At 42.6% G+C, this 20522-nt stretch overlaps 1 protein-coding gene across 1 annotated transcript in view; it reads left to right on the top strand.

The window, feature by feature from the left end:
- The window catches only part of SGPP2 (sphingosine-1-phosphate phosphatase 2), a 144649-nt gene that overhangs the window by 90222 nt on the left and 33905 nt on the right, over positions 1–20522 (top strand). Inside the window, exons 3-4 of the mRNA XM_040228489.1 lie at positions 16853–17032; positions 19878–19967. Coding sequence (XP_040084423.1) covers positions 16853–17032; positions 19878–19967 — 270 coding nt within the window. The remainder of the gene's footprint in view (positions 1–16852; positions 17033–19877; positions 19968–20522) is intronic.

The raw sequence follows: 20522 nt of genomic DNA, 5'->3' as shown, positions 1-20522 counted from the left end.
TGATGTGGTTGTTGAGGATGATACCCACCCCTGCATCCAAAGTGTGATAGTAGTTGTCATGGAGGCAACCAGTTGACCCTGCATGTGGCCCAAGATGCTTTTCTGGGGCCCTGGACTCTCACTTCATTGACTTCCTTTCTTAGTTGGTTTTAATTTATTATGTACTTATTTGGGTGTATTGGGTCTTTGTTGCTGTGAGTGGCTCTTCTCTAGTTTCAGCATTTGGGCTTCTCACTGCAGTGGCTTCTCTTTTTGGGGACCATGGGCTCTAGGGCACTCGGACTGCAGTAGCTGCAGCATGCAAGCTCAGTGGTAGTGCATGGGCTTAGTTGCATGTGGGATCTTCCTGGAACAGGGAAGAAACCTGTGTCTCCTGCATGGGCCGAAGAATTCTTAGCCACTGTACTGCAAGGAAGTCCTTCATTGACTTCTTGATATTATTGTACTTGGCAGTATATCGCCAGTGAAAAAGTGAAAGTGTAGGACCACAAGGAAGTCCTTCATTGACTTCTTGATGTTATTGTACTTGGCAATACATCGCCAGTGAGAAAGTGAAAGTGTTAGTCACTTGTGTCTGACTCTTTGCGACTCCATGGGTTGTAGCCAACCAGGCTTCTCTGTCCGTGGAATTCTCCAGGCAAGAATATGGGATTGGGTTGCCATTTCCTACTCCAGGGGATCTTCCCAACCTAGGGATTGAACCCAGGTCTCCTGCACTGCAGGCAGATTCTTTACCTACTGAGCTACCAGGGAAGCTCACACATCTCCAGATAGCAAGTCAAATCCAGAACAAATCAAATCTTCCAGGAGCCTGTCACCCCAAGAGCCTAGTTCATGAAATGAGGTTTTGTTTGTTTTTTTTTCATTTTTCCTTTAAATATATACATCTTGGTTTTAGTGTGTACCTGTAAAATATAACAATCAGATCATGTTTTCTTGAGTGTTTCACTGAAAAGGAGTGAACCAGTTTGAAGACCAACATTAAAGTGATAATAAAATGAGTGGTCCATGGATATAACAGAATCTAGAAAATGGTTTATGAGTGACTATCATTTAAAAAACCCTCACAGAGCCAAGCAGAGTGAATGAGAGCATGGAGGAGACCTCCAAGCCCAGCTTGGTAGGAGGGACAGAAAAGGTGTTCCATTGGCCGTCTAGCTATGTTCCAGTTAATACTGTGCTGACTTGGGGACTTCCCTGGCAGTCCAGTGGGTAAGACTCTGCACTTCCTGTGCAGCAGCCCCAGTGACATCCTTGGCTGGGGAACTAAGAGCCCACATGCCTGGTGCCGTGGAGGCCCCGCCACCCAAAACACAACCCCAAAACACTATGTTGACTTGATCTTGAAAATATTACAAAGCTGGTATTTTAGGCTGTTTTTACCTCATAAAGACCAAAGATGATGCTAGTTGGTGGAGTAGATTGGCAGAGGGTTTAGATATAGGGCTGTTGGCTCAAATTGCTTGGGGGAATTTCTTTGGGGCGATTTTCCTGAATTGGGGGGAGGGGTTCTAATTTGTGAAGAAATCCTGTTAGCAGGTTTTACTGTTTTTGATGCCGGTAAGAGAAGTATTCTTGGGCTTCCCTTATGGCTTAGCTGGTAAAGAACCTGCCTGCAATATGGGAGACCTGGGTTCGATCCCTGGGTTGGGAAGATCCCATGGAGAAGGAAAAGTCTATCCACTCCAGTTTTCTGGCCCGGAGAATTCCATGGACTCTATAGTCCATAGGGTCGCAGAGTCGGACACGACTGAGTGACTTTGACTCACTCACTCAAAAGCAGAAAGAGTCTCAGATGAATAGTCCATCAGTCAAGGGTGAAGACGGACTTCTCTTCAGCTTGAAAAATCTGAGACTGTATTTAATTGAAATTTGTACTTAAATGCCTTTTTGTGTATGTATGTGGCTGTTGCCTAGACTGGTTGGCTGGGTTACCCACGGAGATCTGTGGCAGCGTGCTTGGAGATGAGAATAGTTTGTGGGTTTTTTTTTTTTTCCTTTCTTTGTTTTTTTGTTTTTTTTAGTTTGTGGTTTTAATCATATGAGAAAGTTGAGCATGGCATGCGGCTAATGTCGCATTTTTGCTTTCAGTGGTCTATAAAGTAAAAGTTTTGATCTTTTTGTATTATTTTGCAGTCCCCCCACCCCGTGGTCAGTAGGACTGACAATTGATATACTTGGAAATGTGAAGGAAGAGTCTGATAATGAGAAGTTTTCTTAGCAGCACTTACATTTTTATTGGAAGCAAACCTTATTGGTTTTTGCATGAAAACTCAAATGACACACAAGGCACCAACTGCAGTTCTAACCCCCAGTGTATGCACCATCCACAGTGTGCCCTGTAAGCTACACGCATTTGCTTATAAATACATTTTTTAAATTACAAATAGGATCAAAATATACTCTTGGTGCCTTTCACTGTTTTCATTTAACAGTATATCTTACAATGGTTTCTTAATATTTACATAATTTAACCAGTGTCCTATTATGAATGTTGAATTGTTTCCAGGTTTTGTGGTTAGTTGGCTCTCTGAAGGAGGATGGGCTTATGCATGTTTTAGCTTTTGCGCACTCCACATTTCCTGAGACTGAAGACACCCATTCCCTCAGTGGGTGCCATTTGGGATGTGACAGCTGTCCAGTGGTGAGTAAAGGACACTGGTCCCAGACATCTGCTGGACTGGTCATTGTTGGAGTGGTGTGGATAAGTATTTGGCAACTGTCTCATCAGATGTGATATCTAAGACTCCTAGCCCCCAGGGCAGTCAGGCAGCCTCTAATGAGTGTTCCATGGATCTAATGGGTTAGGATCATAGAATTTGGGTTCTTTAAAAATAGGTATCTGGTTTCAGTAATAACTGTCATGCCAGATTTGAGAGGGTGGGGTGAAAAGACCTTAGGATTTTGAATCAGCAAAATTCAAACTCAGCTTCTCTACTCATTGTATTATCTTTAGGTTCCCTGGTAGTTCAGTGGATAAAGTGTCTGCCTACAATGCCGGAGACCCGGGTTCGATCCCTGGGTTGGGAAGATCCCCTGGAGAAGGAAATGGCAACCCACTCCAGTACTCTTGCCTGGAAAATCCCATGGACTGAGAAGCCTGGTAGGTTACAGTGCATGGGGTCGCAGAGTCGGACACGACTGAGCGACTTTCCTTTCCTTTCACCTTCTTTTAAGCATTTCCTGTTTTACAATTTCCTCATCTGTAAAATAGGAATGATATGAATAGTAAAACAAATTATGTCAGTGAAAATACACTTTCAAATCACTGTACTAATACTAGTTATTATTTAACCCAGGTCATTCTTAATAAGGAAAAGAAGCCTCAATTGTTTTAAAGTAACTTTCCTAAATACATGCATACATATATGACTTAATTACTTATCTCTGTACCTTTAGTGTTTGTCTTCAAAAATTTCAGAAGCAGATCTGAGCTTGAAAAATTGGAGCATTAGAAGAAACAGGAAAGTGTTGTCACTTAATTGTTTTATTTTTCTTAGCTGCCATTTATGCTTTCCTTATTATATCTTAATTTTTATAGGACGTGGACTATGTCAAGACCAGTTTGCTGATAACCTTCTGTGATTTATGGTGTTTGCTCTGTAATTTCTTTGTTTCGGTGCTTCAGGCATGGAATGAAATTTTATTAGTTTGAAGTTCGAATTGCGTGTCCCAGTGATTCACCATCACCCCATCCACCCCACCCCACCCAATCCCCCACAGACACACAGAAACCCACAGGACACACACTATAGAAGGGCTTTGAATTTTAAAAAGTAAATAAAAACAATGCCGCAAGCATGAGAGGACATTCACCAGGCGAAAACAACCTTTACACTGAATGGTAAGCACTAGTTTCTCGATTGTTCCCCCATAACCATAACAAAGAACTGCTTTTAATCCACTCCCTGAAGCCAAATAGAAGGCCACAGAGCAGTGTATATTCCTGGGAGAAAAAAAGAACTCTGAGTAAACAAAAGCGGCACAGGCTAGTGCACTCACTCTCTCTCTCTCTTTTTGGGGGGTAAAACTATGGATCTAAAAAGCCTCCAGAGCTTAAAATTGCTCTTAAAATGAATCCCATCCTCATGGGTTTGAGTAGGTAGGACTTTCAGCTTTCTGTGTCATGGGCGGTCACCACCTCAGTGCCCGGTAGAACTGGGGTTTAGGGGCAGAGGTGGGCAGGACTTTTGAAGAAAGTATCAGGAGCAGCCATAGCTGCTTCTATTGAATCAATATTTGAAGGCACTGTCACTAACATTTTGAAACGAAAGACTTCAGGGACACATAGAAGAGGTATTTCAGAATCCATCTTGATATCTAGTTTCTCTTTTTTTCATTGTGATACAGTTCACATATCATAATATTAACCTTGCTAAAGAAAATAATTCAATGGCTTTATTACATTCACAGAGTTGTGCAACCATCACCACCGTCAACATCCACAATATTTTCATCTCCTTAAAAACAAGCCCCATATTCACTAGCACTCACTCCCCATTCCACCCACCAAACAGCCCCTACCCTCCAGATAACCACTAATCTCTATGGATTTGCTTATTCTGAACATTTCATGTAAATGGAATTATACCATATATGTCATTTTCGTCTGACTTCTTTCATTTAGCACACGGTTTTTAAAGGTCATCCTTGCTGTAGCATGTATAAGTACCTCATTGTTTTTCAAGGTCAAATAATACTTCATTTACGGATGTACCCTGTTTTTTAAAACCATTCATCAGTTAATGGACATTCGGTTTAAATTTATTTATTTATTTATTTTTAATTTTTACTCGGTTTAAACTTTTAACTTTGGAGCTATTGTCAAGGATAATGCTAAGAATATTCATGTATAAATTTTAGTGAGGACATGCATTTTCAGGGTTCTTGAATATGTGTCTGTTGCAGAAAACAGTACTCAAGCACCACACTCGGAGAACTGAAGAACTCAGGTTTATTACGCCGGCAGGCCCAGAGGAGTTAACGCTCCAAGCACTGAGCCCCGAACAAAGGGATTACAGAGTTTTTATAGACAGACTCTAGTGGGCAACACTAGCTGTTAATAGGCTGGTTTACACTAAGGAGTTTCACGTGCGCGGGAACAGCAGTCAAGATGGGGGAGGGATGCCTGACTTGGACTTGCATGATTAAGCAGGTTTGCAGGGGCTGGGCAATTGCAAAGAGTAGGACAAGGGTGAGTGAGATAAACTCCAGTTCCTAGTATTGCAAGTCCCCACTTTCTAAGACTGCATGACCTGCGTGATCTAGACTTTGCAAGGGGCAGGCTGAGTTACAGAGGCAGAAGGAGAAGGAGGTTATGTAAAATTTTAACTTTTCCTCTTCATACCTAAGAGTTGGGTGTCTGGTCTTTGTTTATCCAAATTATAGTGTTAGTAACCTGAGGAGAAGAGGACTGAGCTTAATTTGGACAGATTAAGAAATGGGATGAATAGAGAAGCTGTGGTCTTTGGGCTACATCTCATTGTTCTCTGCTGCTGCTAAGTCACTTCAGTCGTGTCCGACTCTGTGTGATCCCATAGACGGCAGCCCCCCAGGCTCCCCCATCCCTGGGATTCTCCAGGCAGGAACACTGGAGTGGGTTGCCATTTCCTTCTACAATCCATGAAAGTGAAAAGTGAAAGGGAAGTTGCTCAGTCGTGTCCAACTCTTAGCGACCCTATGGACTGCAGCCCACCAGGCTCTTCCATCCATGGGATTTTCCAGGCAAGAGTACTGGAGTGGGGTGCCATTGCCTTCTCCACATTGTTCTCTAGAATGAGGAAATGAATTCCTGACTTTTTAAAAATAAATCTATCAGTTCAGTTCAGTTCAGTCGCTCAGTCATGTCCGACTCTTTGCGACCCCATGAATCGCAGCACGCCAGGCCTCCTTGTCCATCACCAACTCCCGGAGTTCACTCAGACTCACTTCCATCAAATCAGTGATGCCATCCAGCCATCTCATCCTCTGTTGTTCCCTTTTCCTCCTGCCTCCAATCCCTCCCAGCATCAGAATCTTTTCCAATGAGTCAACTCTTCGCATGAGGTGGCCAAAGTACTGGAGTTTCAGCTTTAGCATCATTCCTTCCAAAGAAATCCCAGGGCTGATCTCCTTCAGAATGGACTGGTTGGATCTCCTTGCAGTCCAAGGCACACTCAAGAGTCTTCTCCAACACCACAGTTCAAAAGCATCAATTCTTTGGTGCTCAGCCTTCTTCACAGTCCAACTCAGACATCCATACATGACCACAGGAAAAACCATATGGGTGGACCATAAACCCTAGTGACTCACAATGTTTCTGCCCCATGAGACCTGAGTAACATCTTGCGTGTATGTGTGTGTATGTGTGTGCTCAGTGATGTCCGACTCTTTCAGACCCTATGAAGTATAGCCTGCCAGGCTCCTCTGTCCATGGTATTCTCCAGGCAAGAATACTGGAGTGGGTTGTCATGCCTTCCTCCAGGAGATCTTCCCAACCCAGAGATAAAAAACCCGTGTCTCTTGCATCTCTGCATTGGTAGGCGAAATTTTTTTTTTTTTTCCACTGCACCACCTGGAACAGCTTACATGCCTCTTAGTTAATTGCTTCCACTATGATTCCCCCGTGGTAATGTGGACTATGGGTGAAGCCAGAGGGAAGAAAGATGTTAGAGCTTAAAAATGTGTGGTTTTGAGGGATGTTGGAGGTGTAATTTGAAAAGAGCTTCTCTGTGTTCCTTCCACCCTGCAGAGGAATCAGCTTTATTATAACAATGAAGCCCTTACACCATGGGGAGGGGGAGATGGATGCTTGGGGAGGGGAATTCTTTGGGAGGAGGAAGACAGAGAGGGGTGGGCAGCGAGCAATCCCAGAGCATAAAAAAATCAACGTGTGGCTGTTCTTTAAAATCCTGTGGGGCTTTACTGATCTTGTTATTTCAAGATTCTTCTGTTTCCTAAACTATCTAGGTTTTTATTTATCCTGGCTTGAAGACCAAAGTTCTGTTCATCAGAGCTGTGTTAGACACGGAAATATTGTCATTTTGGATTGTATTGGCTTGGCCAAAAATTTGTTTGGGTTTTCTTTAAATCTTGTGAAAAAAACCCAAACTTACTGGCCAACCTAGTAATAAGCAGGAACGGCCACCACACTAAGAGAAAAAGTGCTGTTTTTTCTGCTCGCCCCAAAGAGCCCCAGACATCAGTGATGATCCTAGGTTGGAAGTTCTCCCACCTTCTGAAGATACACTGCATTTGGGCAGAATTCGTGCCTTCTGTTTGGTTGGGGACAGCAGTAGGTGATCAAGAGAAATGGATTTTCTTTCCACGGGCTACAGTAATTAGGGGAGAAATAAGCAAGTAGGCTAATTTCTCATCGTGAAACACCATGGGGCCCTAGACCCATCAGCACCAGGCAGGGGACCAGCCAGGTGGCAGAGGCTAATGAGCTGTAATTGCTTCCTGTCTCGCCTCCCCATGGATTTTTGCTTTTACACTTAGGCCTCGGAGCCCTCAGCCCAAAGAGCATGATGGATGACGGAACTTAATTTAGTTCCTTTAGGTAGAAGGGCCTTTCAACAATGCAGAGCAAAGTCCTTCACGGAAGGCAGCCATAATGAGTTAATCATTGTACTTCTTCCCTCAGAACTAAATGGAGCTCTCTTCTGCCACAGTATTCTTTTTAATAGACTTTACTTTTAGAGTGGTTTTTAGGTTGACAGCAAAATTGAGCAAGAATTATAGAGTATTCGTAAATAGCCCCTTTACCCACATATGCATATCCTCCACCAGAATGGGACATTTGTAACGGGGATCCCAAGTCCTTAGTTTACATTAGGGTTCACTCTTGGTGTTGTACATTTTATGGGTTTGGACGAATGTATAATGTGTATTCACCCTTAGAGTATCATACAGAATAGTTTCAATGCCCTAAAAATTCCCTGTGCTCCACTTACCCATGTCCCCAACCCTCGGCAATCACTGGTCTTTTTACTGTCTCCGTAGTTTGCTTTTATCAAAACGTTACATAGATGAAATCATACAGTATGGAGCCTTTTCAAGTGCTGTAAAGATACTGTCTGTGACCCAGGAAGCAGGTCTGTACCAGTTACTACTTCTGCCAGTGCCTTGATCTTGGACTTCATCCTCCAGCACTGAAAGAAATGAATTCCTGTTTGTAAGCCACCCCATCTGTGGCTGGTCATTGCAGCAGCCCAAGCTGGCTAAGACAACAACAATTTTTTATGATGTGATTGGCATGCAATAAACTGTACATATTTAGTTTTATTGGGTGTAATTCACATACTATTCATTCATTTTTAAAAAGTGTATGATTCAGTAATTTTTAGTGTATTCACGAAGTTTGTGTGTGTGTGTATTAGTCTCTCAGTCATGTCTCTGCGATCCCATGGACTGCAGCTTGCCAGGCTCCTCTGTCTGTAGGATTCTCGAGGCAAGAATACTGGAGTGGGCTGCCATTTCCTTCTCCACGGGATTTTCTCATTCCAGGGATTGAATACGAGCCTTTTGCATTGCAGGTAGATTATTTACTGTCTGAGCCACCAAAGTGAAAGAAAGTGAAAGGGAAGTTGCTCAGTCCTGTCTGACTCTTTGCGACCCCATGGACTGTACCCTACCTGGCTTCTCAGTCCATGGGATTTTCCAGGCAAGAGTACTGGAGTAGGTTGCCATTCCCTTCTCCAGGGGATCTTCCTGACCCAGGGATTGAACCCGGGTCTCCTGCATTGTAGGCAGACACTTTACCCTCTGAGCCACTAGGGAAGCCGCTATTCGTGAAGTTTGCACATACTTGAAATGTACCATGTGGCACATTTTGATATGTGTACATACCCCTAAAATCATCATAATTTAGATCCTTCTCACTGAGAAATTTCAAGCCCATTTGTTACTTATCTCCCTCCTGGCAACTGGTGACCTCCTTTCTATTTTGTAAAGTCATTTCCATTTTTAAGAATTACGTATACAGGGACTTCCCTGGAGGTCCAATGGTTAAGATGCTGCACTTCCACTGCAGAGGTCATGGGTTCAATTCCCTGGTCTGGAAACTGAGAATCCCCCATGCTAAAAAATAAAAGGGGAGGCGGGAAGAATATTATATAAACAAAATCAGATAGTGTGTACTGTTGTTTTGTTTTTGATCTGACTTCTTCATTCAGCAGAATTACTTTAAGATCTAGTAAAAGTGAAGTTGCTCAGTCCCGTCCGACTCTTTTTGACCCCATGGACTGTAGCTTATCAGGCTCCTCAGTCCATGGAATTCTCCAGGCAACAGTCCTGGAGTGGGTTGCCATTTCCTTCTCTAAGATCTAGTAAAGTAATGCTCAAAATTCTCCAAGCCAGGCTTCAGCAATACGTGAACCGTGAACTTCCAGATGTTCAAGCTGGTTTTAGAAAAGGCAGAGGAACCAGAGAGCAAATTGCCAACATCTGCTAGATCATCGAAAAAGCAAGAGAGTTCCAGAAAAAACATCTATTTCTGCTTTATTGACTATGTCAAAGCCTTTGACTGTAGATCACAATAAACTGTGGAAAATTCTGAAACAGATGGGAATACCAGACCACCTGACCTGCCTCTTGAGAAATCTGTATGCAGGTCAGGAAGCAACAGTTAGAACTGGACCTGGAACATCAGACAGGTTCCAAATAGGAAAAGGAGTCCGTTAAGGCTGTATATTGTCACCCTGCTTATTTAACTTCTATGTAGAGTACATCATGAGAAACGCTGGACTGGAAGAATCACAAGCTGGAATCAAGATTGCCGGGAGAAATATCAATCACCTCAGATATGCAGATGACACCGCCCTTATGGCAGAAAGTGAAGAGGAACTACAGAGCCTCCTGATGAAAGTGAAAGAGGAGAGTGAAAAAGTTGGCTTAAAGCTCAACATTCAGAAAATGAAGATCATGGCATCCAGTCCCATCACTTCATGGGAAATAGATGGGGAAACAGTGGAAACAGTGTCAGATTTTATTTTTTTGGGCTCCAAAATCACTGCAGATGGTGATTGCAGCCATGAAATTAAAAGACGCTTACTCCTTGGAAGAAAAGTTATGACCAACCTAGATAGCATATTGAAAAACAGAGACATTACTTTGCCAACAAGGGTCCGTCTAGTCAAGGCTACGGTTTTTCCAGTGGTCATGTATGGATGCGAGAGTTGGACTGTGAAGAAAGCTGAGCGCTGAAGAACTGATGCTTTTGAACTGTGGTGTTGGAGAAGACTCTTGAGAGTCCCTTGGACTGCAAGGAGATCCAACCAGTCCATTCTGAAGGAGATCAGCCCTGGGATTTCTTTGGAAGGAATGATGCTAAAGCTGAAACTCCAGTACTTTGGCCACCTCATGCAAAGAGTTGACTCATTGGAAAAGACTCTGATGCTGGGAGGGATTGGGGGCAGGAGGAGAAGGGGACGACAGAGGATGAGATGGCTGGATGGCATCATGGACTCGATGGATGTGAGTCTGAGTGAACTCCAAGAGTTGGTGATGGACAGGGAAGCCTGGCGTGCTGTGATTCATGGGGTCGCAAAGAGTCAGACACGACTGAGCTGAACTGAACTCATCTGTGCTGTAGCTTGACTTCTATAGTTCATTTTGTTGCTGCTGAGAAGTATTCAATTATATGGGCTTCTTTGATGGCTTAGTGGTAAAGAATCCAATGAAGGAGATGTGGGTTTGATCCCTGGGTTGGGAAGATCCCCTGGAGGAAGAAATGGCAACCCACTCCAGTATTCTTGCTTGGAGAATCCTATGGACAGAGGAGCCTCGTGGGCTACAGTCCATGGGAATCTCAAAAGAGTCAGACACAGCTTAGTGACTAAATAACAATTCAGTTGCATGATTATTCCACAGTGGAAATCAGGTTGTTTGCAGTTTAGAGCTGTTAAAGAAGCTGCAATCAACATTCATGGACAAATCTTTGTATGACTTATGCTTTCACTCCTTGTGGATAAATACTTAGGATTGGCATGGCTGGGTCCTGTGGCAGTCATTTGTTTTAGCTTTTTAAAAACCGGCCAAACTGTTTTTCCACAGTGATTGTATCATTTTGCACCTTCTTCAGTGCTGTATGGAAGTTCCAGGCTCCCCCTCCTCCCTAACACCTCATATGGTCAGTTCCTTTAGTCTCAGCCCTTGTAATACCTGGTGTGTCTCACACTTTAAACTCCACTTGGAACTTTCCTGATGCTCCAGTGGTTAAGACTTCATGCTCCCAATGCAGAGTGCCTGGGTTCAGTCTCAGTCAGGGACCCTGGTACAGCCAAATAAATAAAAATAAATATTACAAAAAATGCCACTGGTCCTAACCACTTAGGAGCTCCACCCAACATCACTTCTTTAAGTCTTTGCTCATGCTATTCTTGCAAACTGGATGCTTCTCTGTCCATCCCTCACCTTAGTTAAACAGTCTTCCTTTTAACATGCAGCCGCAGGACTCCTGGTTCTCCCAGGTTGCACCAAAGTCTATCTCTACATATATATATACCCATAGAATTCTGTGGATTTTTTTCAAAGCATATTTGCATTATGGTGAGATCCTCTGTGTGATGGTTTCCCCCCTCAAGGATGGGGCCCCAATACAGGCCTGGGCACCTCGTTGATTTGCTGTAATGAATGCAACGGCAGAGACAGGATTGGTCATCCTGAGAGTGGTGCTCTTTCCCTACAACTTGAAAAACATCACCTCACTTGCTCTTATTTAAAGAGTGCTGCCATTATAGTAATTGCTATTTGTAATTTATTGATCAGAAACAATTGTGTTGCTATAAGAATAGTTTTAAATAAAACCAACAATTGCCCGCATTCTTAAAAACAACCTTCAGACAGATAAAGAAGGCAAAATATAAATAAAATCAAAGAAGCTCATGAACTTCAAAGAAATTAAATTTTGTCTGAATGAGGGTCATCTAGTCTGTCTTCACTCTTAGAATTTTAATGTTTCCTCTCTGAGGATTCTAAGTATTTTTGAGTGAACTAGAGTTAGTAATTATGCCTGTAATATTTTATTGATATTGATAAGCAATGAAGGGACAGGATGGAGAAATATATTCAAGCATCTTTGGAGAAATTCTTAGTAGTCAATAGTACCTGCAAGTTTTTCAACTCTACCAGAAAATAGTCTAATGCAGGTGTCATGGGCTCACAGGAGGAAGGCAGAAACAGAACAGTAAGCTGGTTTCCAAGACAGTTTCTGGTAAGAAGGGGATGGTAAAGGGGTTAAGTTTCAAAGTCTGATTAGAAATCACAGCTATGGAATTTGGAGTGATTGTCACTGAGGCTTTAAAGCCTATGGATTTGGCCTGCTGTGCACAGGGAGTGGTTCTTGATTTTTAACTCAGAGCAAAGTGGCAGCCAAGCAAAAAAAAAAAAACATATGCAGCGCCTTCTGGAGGATATTGAGTGCACTAGGGCAATGCTCAGAATTCGACAGCAAAATGAATTAAAAGAACGCACCAGAATATGGGAAACTCTAAAGCAATCTGGCTGACTAACCCAAAGTATTTTGAAATACTCTTTCATGGGTTTTGTTCCAAAGCAAAGTAACTCCAGCCATCACGAGCTAAATAAAGCTCTTCAGTTCAGTTCAGTTCAGTTGCTCAGTTGTTCCGACTCTTTGCGACCCCATGAACTGCAGCACGCCAGGCCTCCCTGTCCATCACCAACTCCCAGAGTTCACTCAGACTCACGTCCATGGAGTCAGGGATGCCATCCAGCCATCTTATCCTCTGTCATCCCATTTTCACTGACCCCAATCCCTCCCAGCATCAGAGTCTTTTCCAATGAGTCAACTCTTCGCATGAGGTGGCCAAAGTACTGGAGTTTCAGCTTTAGCATCATTCCCTCCAAAGAACACCCAGGGCTGATCTCCTTTAGAATGGACTGGTTGGATCTCCTTGCAGTCCAAGGGACTCTCAAGAGTCTTCTCCAACACCACAGTTCAAAAGCATCAATTCTTCAGTGCTCAGCCTTCGTCACGGTCCAACTCAGACATCCATACATGACCACTGGAAAAACCACAGCCTTGACTAGACAGACCTTAGTCGGCAAAGTAATGTCTCTGCTTTTGAATACGCTATCTAGGTTGGTCATAACTTTTCTTCCAAGGAGTAAGCGTCTTTTAATTTCATGGCTGCAATCACCATCTGCAGTGATTTTGGAGCCCCCCAAAATAAAGTTTGACACTGTTTACACTGTTTCCCATGAAGTGATGGGACTGGATGCCATGATCTTCGTTTTCTGAATGTTGAGCTTTAAGCCAACTTTTTCACTCTCCTCTTTCACTTTCATCAAGAGGCTTTTTAGTTCCTCTTCACTTTCTGCCATAAGGGTGGTGTCATCTGCATATCTGAGGTGATTGATATTTCTCCCGGCAATCTTGATTCCAGCTTGTGTTTCTTCCAGCCCAGCGTTTCTCATGATGTACTCTGCATATAAGTTAAATAAGCAGGGTGACAATATACAGCCTTGATGAACTCCTTTTCCTATTTTGAACCAGTCTGTTCCAGGTCCAGTTCTAACTGTTGCTTCCTGACCTGCATACAGATTTCTCAAGAGGCAGGTCAGGTGGTCTTGGATTCCCATCTCTTTCAGAATTTTCCACAGTTTATTGTGATTCACACAGTTAAAGGCTTTGGCATAGTCAATAAAGCAGAAATAGATGTTTTTCTCGAACTCTCTTGCTTTTTCGATGATCCAGCAGATGTTGGTAATTTGCTCTCTGGTTCCTCTGCCTTTTCTAAAACCAGCTTGAACATCAGGAAGTTCACAGTTCACATATTGCTGAAGCCTGGCTTGGAGAATTTTAAGCATTCCTTTACTAGCATGTGAGATGAGTGCAATTGTGCGGTAGTTTGAGCATTCTTTGGCATTGCCTTTCTTTGGGATTGGAATGAAAACTGACCTTTTCCAGTCCTGTGGCCACTGGTGAGTTTTCCAAATGTGCTGGCATATTGAGTGCAGCATTTTCACAGCATCACCTTTCAGGATTTGAAATAGCTCCACTGGAATTCCATCACCCCCACTAGCTTTGTTCGTAGTGATGCTTTCTAAGGCCCACTTGACTTCACATTCCAGGATGTCTGGCTCTAGATTAGTGATCACACCGTTGTGATTATCCGGGTCGTGAAGATCTTTTTTGTACAGTTCTTCCGTGTATTCTTGCCACCTCTTCTTAATATCTTCTGCTTCTGTTAGGTCCAGACCATTTCTGTCCTTTATTGAGCCCATCTTTGCATGAAATGTTCCCTTGGTATCTCTAATTTTCTTGAAGAGATCTCTAGTCTTTCCCATTCTGTTGTTTTCCTCTATTTCTTTGCATTGATCGCTGAAGAAGGCTTTCTTATCTCTTCTTGCTATTCTTTGGAACTCTGCATTCAGATGCTTATATCTTTCCTTTCCTCCTTTGCTTTTCACTTCTCTTCTTTTCACAGCTATGATTAAGGCCTCCCCAGACAGCTTTTTGCTTTTTTGCAGTTATTGTCCATGGAGATGGTCTTGATCCCTGTCTCCTGTACAATGTCACGAACCTCATTCCATAGTTCATCAGGCACTCTATCTATCAGATCTAGGCCCTTAAATCTATTTCTCTCTTCCACTGTATAATCATAAGAGATTTGATTTAGGTCATACCTGAATGGTCTAGCGGTTTTCCCTACTTTCTTCAATTTAAGTCTGAATTTGGCACTAAGGAGTTCATGATCTGAGCCACATTCAGCTCCCATTTTTGTTTTTGCTGTCTTTATAGAGCTTCTCCATCTTTGGCTGCAAAGAATATAATCAATCTGATTTCGGTGTTGACCATCTGGTGATATCCATGTGTAGAGTATACTCTTGTTTTGTTGGAAGAGGGTGTTTGCTATGACCAGTGCATTTTCTTGGCAAAACTCTATTAATCTTTGCCCTGCTTCATTCCGCATTCCAAGGCCAAATTTGCCTGTTACTCCAGGTGTTTCTTGACTTCCTACTTTTGCATTCCAGTCTCCTATAATGAAAAGAACATCTTTTTTGGGTGTTAGTTCTAAAAGATCTTGTAGGTCTTCATAGAATCGTTTAACTGCAGCTTCTTCAGCATTACTGGTTGGGACATAGACTTGGATTATGGTGGTATTGAATGGTTTGCCTTGGAAACAAACAGAGATCATTCTGTCGTTTTTGAGATTGCATCCAAGTACTGCATTTCAGACTCTTTTGTTGACCATGATGGCTACTCCATTTCTTCTGAGGGATTCCTGCCCGCAGTGGTAGATATAATGGTCATCTGAGTTAAATTCACCCATTCCAGTCCATTTTAGTTCGCTGATTCCTAGAATGTCGACATTCACTCTTGCCATCTCTTGCTTGACCACTTCCAATTTGCCTTGATTCATGGACCTGACATTCCAGGTTCGTATGCAATATTGCTCTTTACAGCATCGGACCTTGCTTGTATCACCAGTCACATCCACAACTGGGTATTGTTTTTGCTTTGGCTCCATCCCTTCATTCTTTCTGGAGTTATTTCTCCTCTGATCTCCAGTAGCATATTGGGCACCTACTGACCTGGGGAGTTCCTCATTCAGTATCCTATTATTTTGCCTTTTCATACTGTTCATGGGGTTCTCAAGGCAAGAATACTGAAGTGGCTTGCCATTCCCTTCTCCAGTGGACCACATTCTGTCAGACCTCTCCACCATGACCCGCCCGTCTTGGGTGGCCCCACAAGGCATGGCTTAGTTTCATTGAGTTACATAAGGCTGTGGTCCTAGTGTGATTAGATTGACTCGTTTTCTGTGAGTATGGTTTCAGTATGTCTGCCCTCTGATGCCCTCTTGCAACACCTACCATCTTACTTGGGTTTCTCTTACCTTGGGCATGGGGTATCTCTTCACGGCTGCTCCAGCAAAGCACAGCCACTGCTCCTTACCTTGGACGAAGGGTATCTCCTCACCACCGCCCTTCCTGACCTTCAACGTGGGATAGCTCCTCTAGGCCCTCCTGCGCCAGCACAGCCACAACTCCTTGGATGTGGGTTGCTCTTCCCGGCCGCCGCCCCTGGCCTTGGGTGCGGGGTGAGGGTATGGAAATCAATTCTGATTTCTACGTTGTGCTTTAAGGGAGAAAGAGAAATGGATTTTTTACATTAAGGGCATTGTGGGGGGAAAAAATCAATTGAAAAAAATTCCAGACTGAATTGTGTTTTAGGGTTGAAAATAGTCCCACCACTTATTGTATGATGCTGTCGATTACTGGATAACATTAAATTGTATCCGTATCTTGCCTACATATATCAGGAATTAAAGTGGCACTCAAAAAGTTTTAAGCCAAAAGTTCCATAAGAACAGTCACTTTTCTGGTTAAAACTTGAAAATAAAGACTGTCTGCGTTGAATGTTAGGTTATCTTAGTCCCCGACCATCCCTGAAGTATTACTGTGGTAGTTTAAGGCACATATTTTGAGGCCAAACTCCCTGGATTTCAATCCAATAAGTCTTTACCATTTACTAGCTATATGCGATGATTTGTACCTTACCCTCTGTAAAATGGGTCTGCAATCTACAGTTGTTTTTGGATTGAGTTAATATTTTTAAGGCTCTTAGGCCAGTGCTCGGCTATCTAAATGTTTGCTAACTATATGACCAAAGTAAGATGTTTAAGTGTCACGTCTTGGTTGCCCAGTGTCCCTCTGGAATCCAGAAGGCCTGTTTCTGTTTTCAAACAATGTAAACATCATCCTACAAGACTTCCCCAATGAGCAACTGGGTCAGAGAGAGAGGTGATTTCAGCCAAACAACAGGAAACCTCGAAATAAATTCACAGAATCCAGTTTATTATTTTGCTTGTTTGATTAGCCTTACTTCCATCCTTTGGTTTTGCAGCTGGTGATGTATATTGGCCAGGTAACTAAAGAGATCTTGAAGTGGCCCCGTCCCTTCTCCCCTCCTGTTGTGAAACTCGAGAAGAGAGTGATCGCTGAATATGGGATGCCGTCCACCCACGCCATGGCAGCCACGGCCATCTCCTTCACCCTCCTTATCTCTACCATGGACAGGTACCAGGTGAGACAGTGACTCTTCTTCTTCACTGTTTAATACCATCCACACAGTGAGGGAGCAAGGAGGGGTTTTGCTTCAGGACTTCAGAGCAAAGAGGGGATTTTCCTCAGGGGTTTTGCTTTTTTTTTTTGAAGGACAATGAAACTTATGAAGTAAAGAAGGGGGAACACTTATTGAACAGTAATGATTTCTTTATCAATGAACTGACCATATGATTTAGTGTCCAAAGCAGGTTATGCCCAAGAGTGAAAGTGGATACCATTGATAAGAAGAGAAAACAAGCATCACCGGGCTGTGTGGTCTCCCCCTTCTGAAAGCATTTTCACCCTGAGCTATTTGACCAGATGGCTCTTAAGTCGCTGCCTGCATCCTCTGATTGCAAGAGATGTGAGGGGCTGATGATCCTGGTAAACGCCTCTCCAGGGTGGAGATGATTTCACCAAATCCTCGAGCTTGATATCCCAGGGCCCAGGGTGAAATAGAATCTGGGCTCAAATTAGCTCCCAAAGATGCATCTGCCCTTTCTCTGGGCTCAACCATTAGAAATAATCAGTCCACATTTTCTAGAAAGCTTGTCTAAATGACAGGAGATTAATAAGTGTTGAAAATAGAATTTCACTTATTATCTACTTAAATGCCAATTGTAGCAAGACCTTTTCAAAGTTATATACTATTGGGAATTTCATGGTGGTCCAGTGGTTAAGACCTTGGTGCCTGTGTGCAATCCCTGATCGGGGAACTAAGATCCCAGAAGCCACGCAGCATGGCTGAAAATAAATATAAGTTATATTATTACTTTAATGAAGATTTATTTTTCCTATCTGAGAACTTCTGCTCTATTTTGGTGCTTAATTTCAGAAATTGTATCTTTTACCTGTTGGAAAATTTGGATTTTGCTAACACTAGCAGTCTCATGTGTAAATAGCAGCATTGCTTCTCCTGCCCTTTTTACACCAAAAACCCAGAGGCGTTCCATGTTTCAGGTTGTAGATAAAACGGGAGGCTTATTTTGGGTTTGGGAGAGAATAAGATTAGTGTCAGGTCCTGACTCCATCTGGTTTTCTATTTGGTCACCTGGGATTTGACCTCAGTCTCCTAAATGGGAAAAGGACAAGTATAGGATTATATCTGACTGTGTGCACAGTCATGTCTGACTCTTGTGACCCCATAGACTGTAGCCCACCAGGTTTCTCTGTCCATGGGATTCTGCAGGCAAGAATACTGGAGTGGGTTGCCAGTTCCTACTTCAGGGGATCTTCCTAACCCAGGGATTGAAGCTGCGTCTCTTACATTGGCAGACGAATTCTTTACCACTGTTCCACTTGGGAACCCCCCATACCACTCTTGATCTTAACCAACTTAAATGTCATGTCAGGATTAAAAAAAAAATGTCTTAGCTCCCCAATAGTGTTGGAGTTTATTGGATGCAGACTTCTGAGCTATCCTGTCCCAGAAGGACATAGTGCTCCCATCACTGGCCCCATCACTGGAAGCTGTCAGCATCCAGAGAAGCCTGTGAACTTGCTTCTCTTAGGGAAAAAGCAACAAGTGGCCTGACTGCAGGAAAGCAACAACAGTCATTTATATGCTTATTTTAAGGCCACCTGGATCTTGTTAAAAACGTCTTTACAGCTCATATGAGGAAACAGTTTTCTTAAGGCCTGAGTTGCTCTTTTTCTATTTGATTTTTAATGATAAATATATTTAGCTAGTTAGGTTGTTTACTCGTGAACAGCCCTAAAAATGGGTTTATTTATTTAAATATGTGTTTAGGCTAATACCCAACCTCTAAATTGTGACTGCATTAGCTCATTCCGTTTTTTTTTTTTTTTTTTCAATTAAAATCAGAGACCCAGTTAATGATAAATCTTCAGAAAAGAGGTACAACCCTATATCATTGTACTCAGATGTTACATTGGAAAGCACATGTTGGCTTGGACTCAGAAGATGTGGCTTCTCGTTCAAACTGTGTCACTGCTGACTGTGTTACTGAGGTCAAGTCACCGCACCTCTCTGAGCCCTGGCTTCTGTTGGGAGGATCAAATGGGATGATCGATGGGCAACCATCTTTGTGCAAAAGTTCAGGACTAATGCAGCTTATTATCAAGGTGAAGGGTTTCCTCATTTGTAGACTGGGGCTAACAATAGACTGTACTTCATAGGATTATGTGAAGAGTGACTGTAAAGAACTTCACATAGTATAGACAGTTCTGTATCATCTTTATTCTTAGCACCATGGAAGACCACAGACATTAGTACTTGAAGCAACTGAATTATATCTCTATATCTAGTTCATAAGCATATCTGTGTATTCCTTATATGACTTATCATTAGCCAGATTCCTGCAACTCTTCATTAATTCATCTGCAGATGTGAAGATATCCCAGTCTTAGCTTGGCATTGTTGTTTCCAGACTTCCCTATGAAGCCAGTTGTTGCCAAGCTTTATCTTCCCAGCACATCTTGGGAAGGTACCTGGTTGGACTTGTAAAATTACAGCACCATCCATATACCTTGCCTCTTGGAAATACTGTATATTTCACAAGTTTTAAGTAAAGGTAGAAATAAAAAATTATTTACTCCACTAAAACTTTCAGCACAATAGCTATGGTCAAGTTCCAGTGTGTCTTATTTGCAGGTTCCAGAATTACATTCCTAGGCATTTTCTCCTTCTCTTTCCTTAGTTTTCCCATTTTTTGGAATGATTTTAGATCATCAAACTGCTGGCCTAAGGAATATGAGATTGAGACTAGGAGTTTAATGGATTAGAAACCCCTTCCCTTCTACAACATCAAACTGTGTGTGTCTGAGCCTGAACTAATGCCCTGTTTTCTCTTCTTCCCCTGCAGTATCCCTTTGTTTTGGGACTGATGATGGCTGTGGTGTTTTCCACATTGGTGGGTCTCAGCCGACTTTACACTGGGATGCATACGGTCCTGGTAAGGCTTTGTGGGCAAGTCTTGGGGTGATATCTGAATAGGAGTGTAGCCAGTGTGTTCTTCACACTATATGTTTATAAAGCTATTTGCATTTCATAAGAAGGCCAGTGAAGGTTATAATTTTTATTTCCCATCAGGCCAATGAATTAGGAAATGATTATCTTAAGGCACATGTATAATGATATAATGAATCATTAAGATACTATCAAGTAGGATGGTCTGAGCTAGACTGGCTAGAACAACAATGAAGATTCAGGTAATTTGTTTACATGCTGGTTTACTGATGATGAAGCAGGCAGTGCAGAAACATACAAAGGGTCAGGGATGTTGAGTGATGGATGAAGTTCTTCACTTAGGTCCTCACAAAAATGGTTCTGAAATTCAGGAGTCTTAGCTGCCCTTGCAGGGTAGGAGTCCCAGCAGGTCAAAAGAGCCTATCATCATGGGCCTGCTTCCTTCCATAATGGATTTGCATTTAAAGAGCTGTCTACTTTTTTTTTTTTTTAACCATATTAGGAATTTTTTTGAGCTGCCACAGTTAGCACAGTTGAAATG

The sequence above is a fragment of the Oryx dammah genome, unplaced genomic scaffold (assembly GCF_014754425.2).
Source record: "Oryx dammah isolate SB20612 unplaced genomic scaffold, SCBI_Odam_1.1 HiC_scaffold_27, whole genome shotgun sequence".
Taxonomy (NCBI): domain Eukaryota; kingdom Metazoa; phylum Chordata; class Mammalia; order Artiodactyla; family Bovidae; genus Oryx; species Oryx dammah.
Note: the sequence above shows the minus strand (reverse complement) of the source record. Positions and strands in the feature narration are given on the sequence as shown.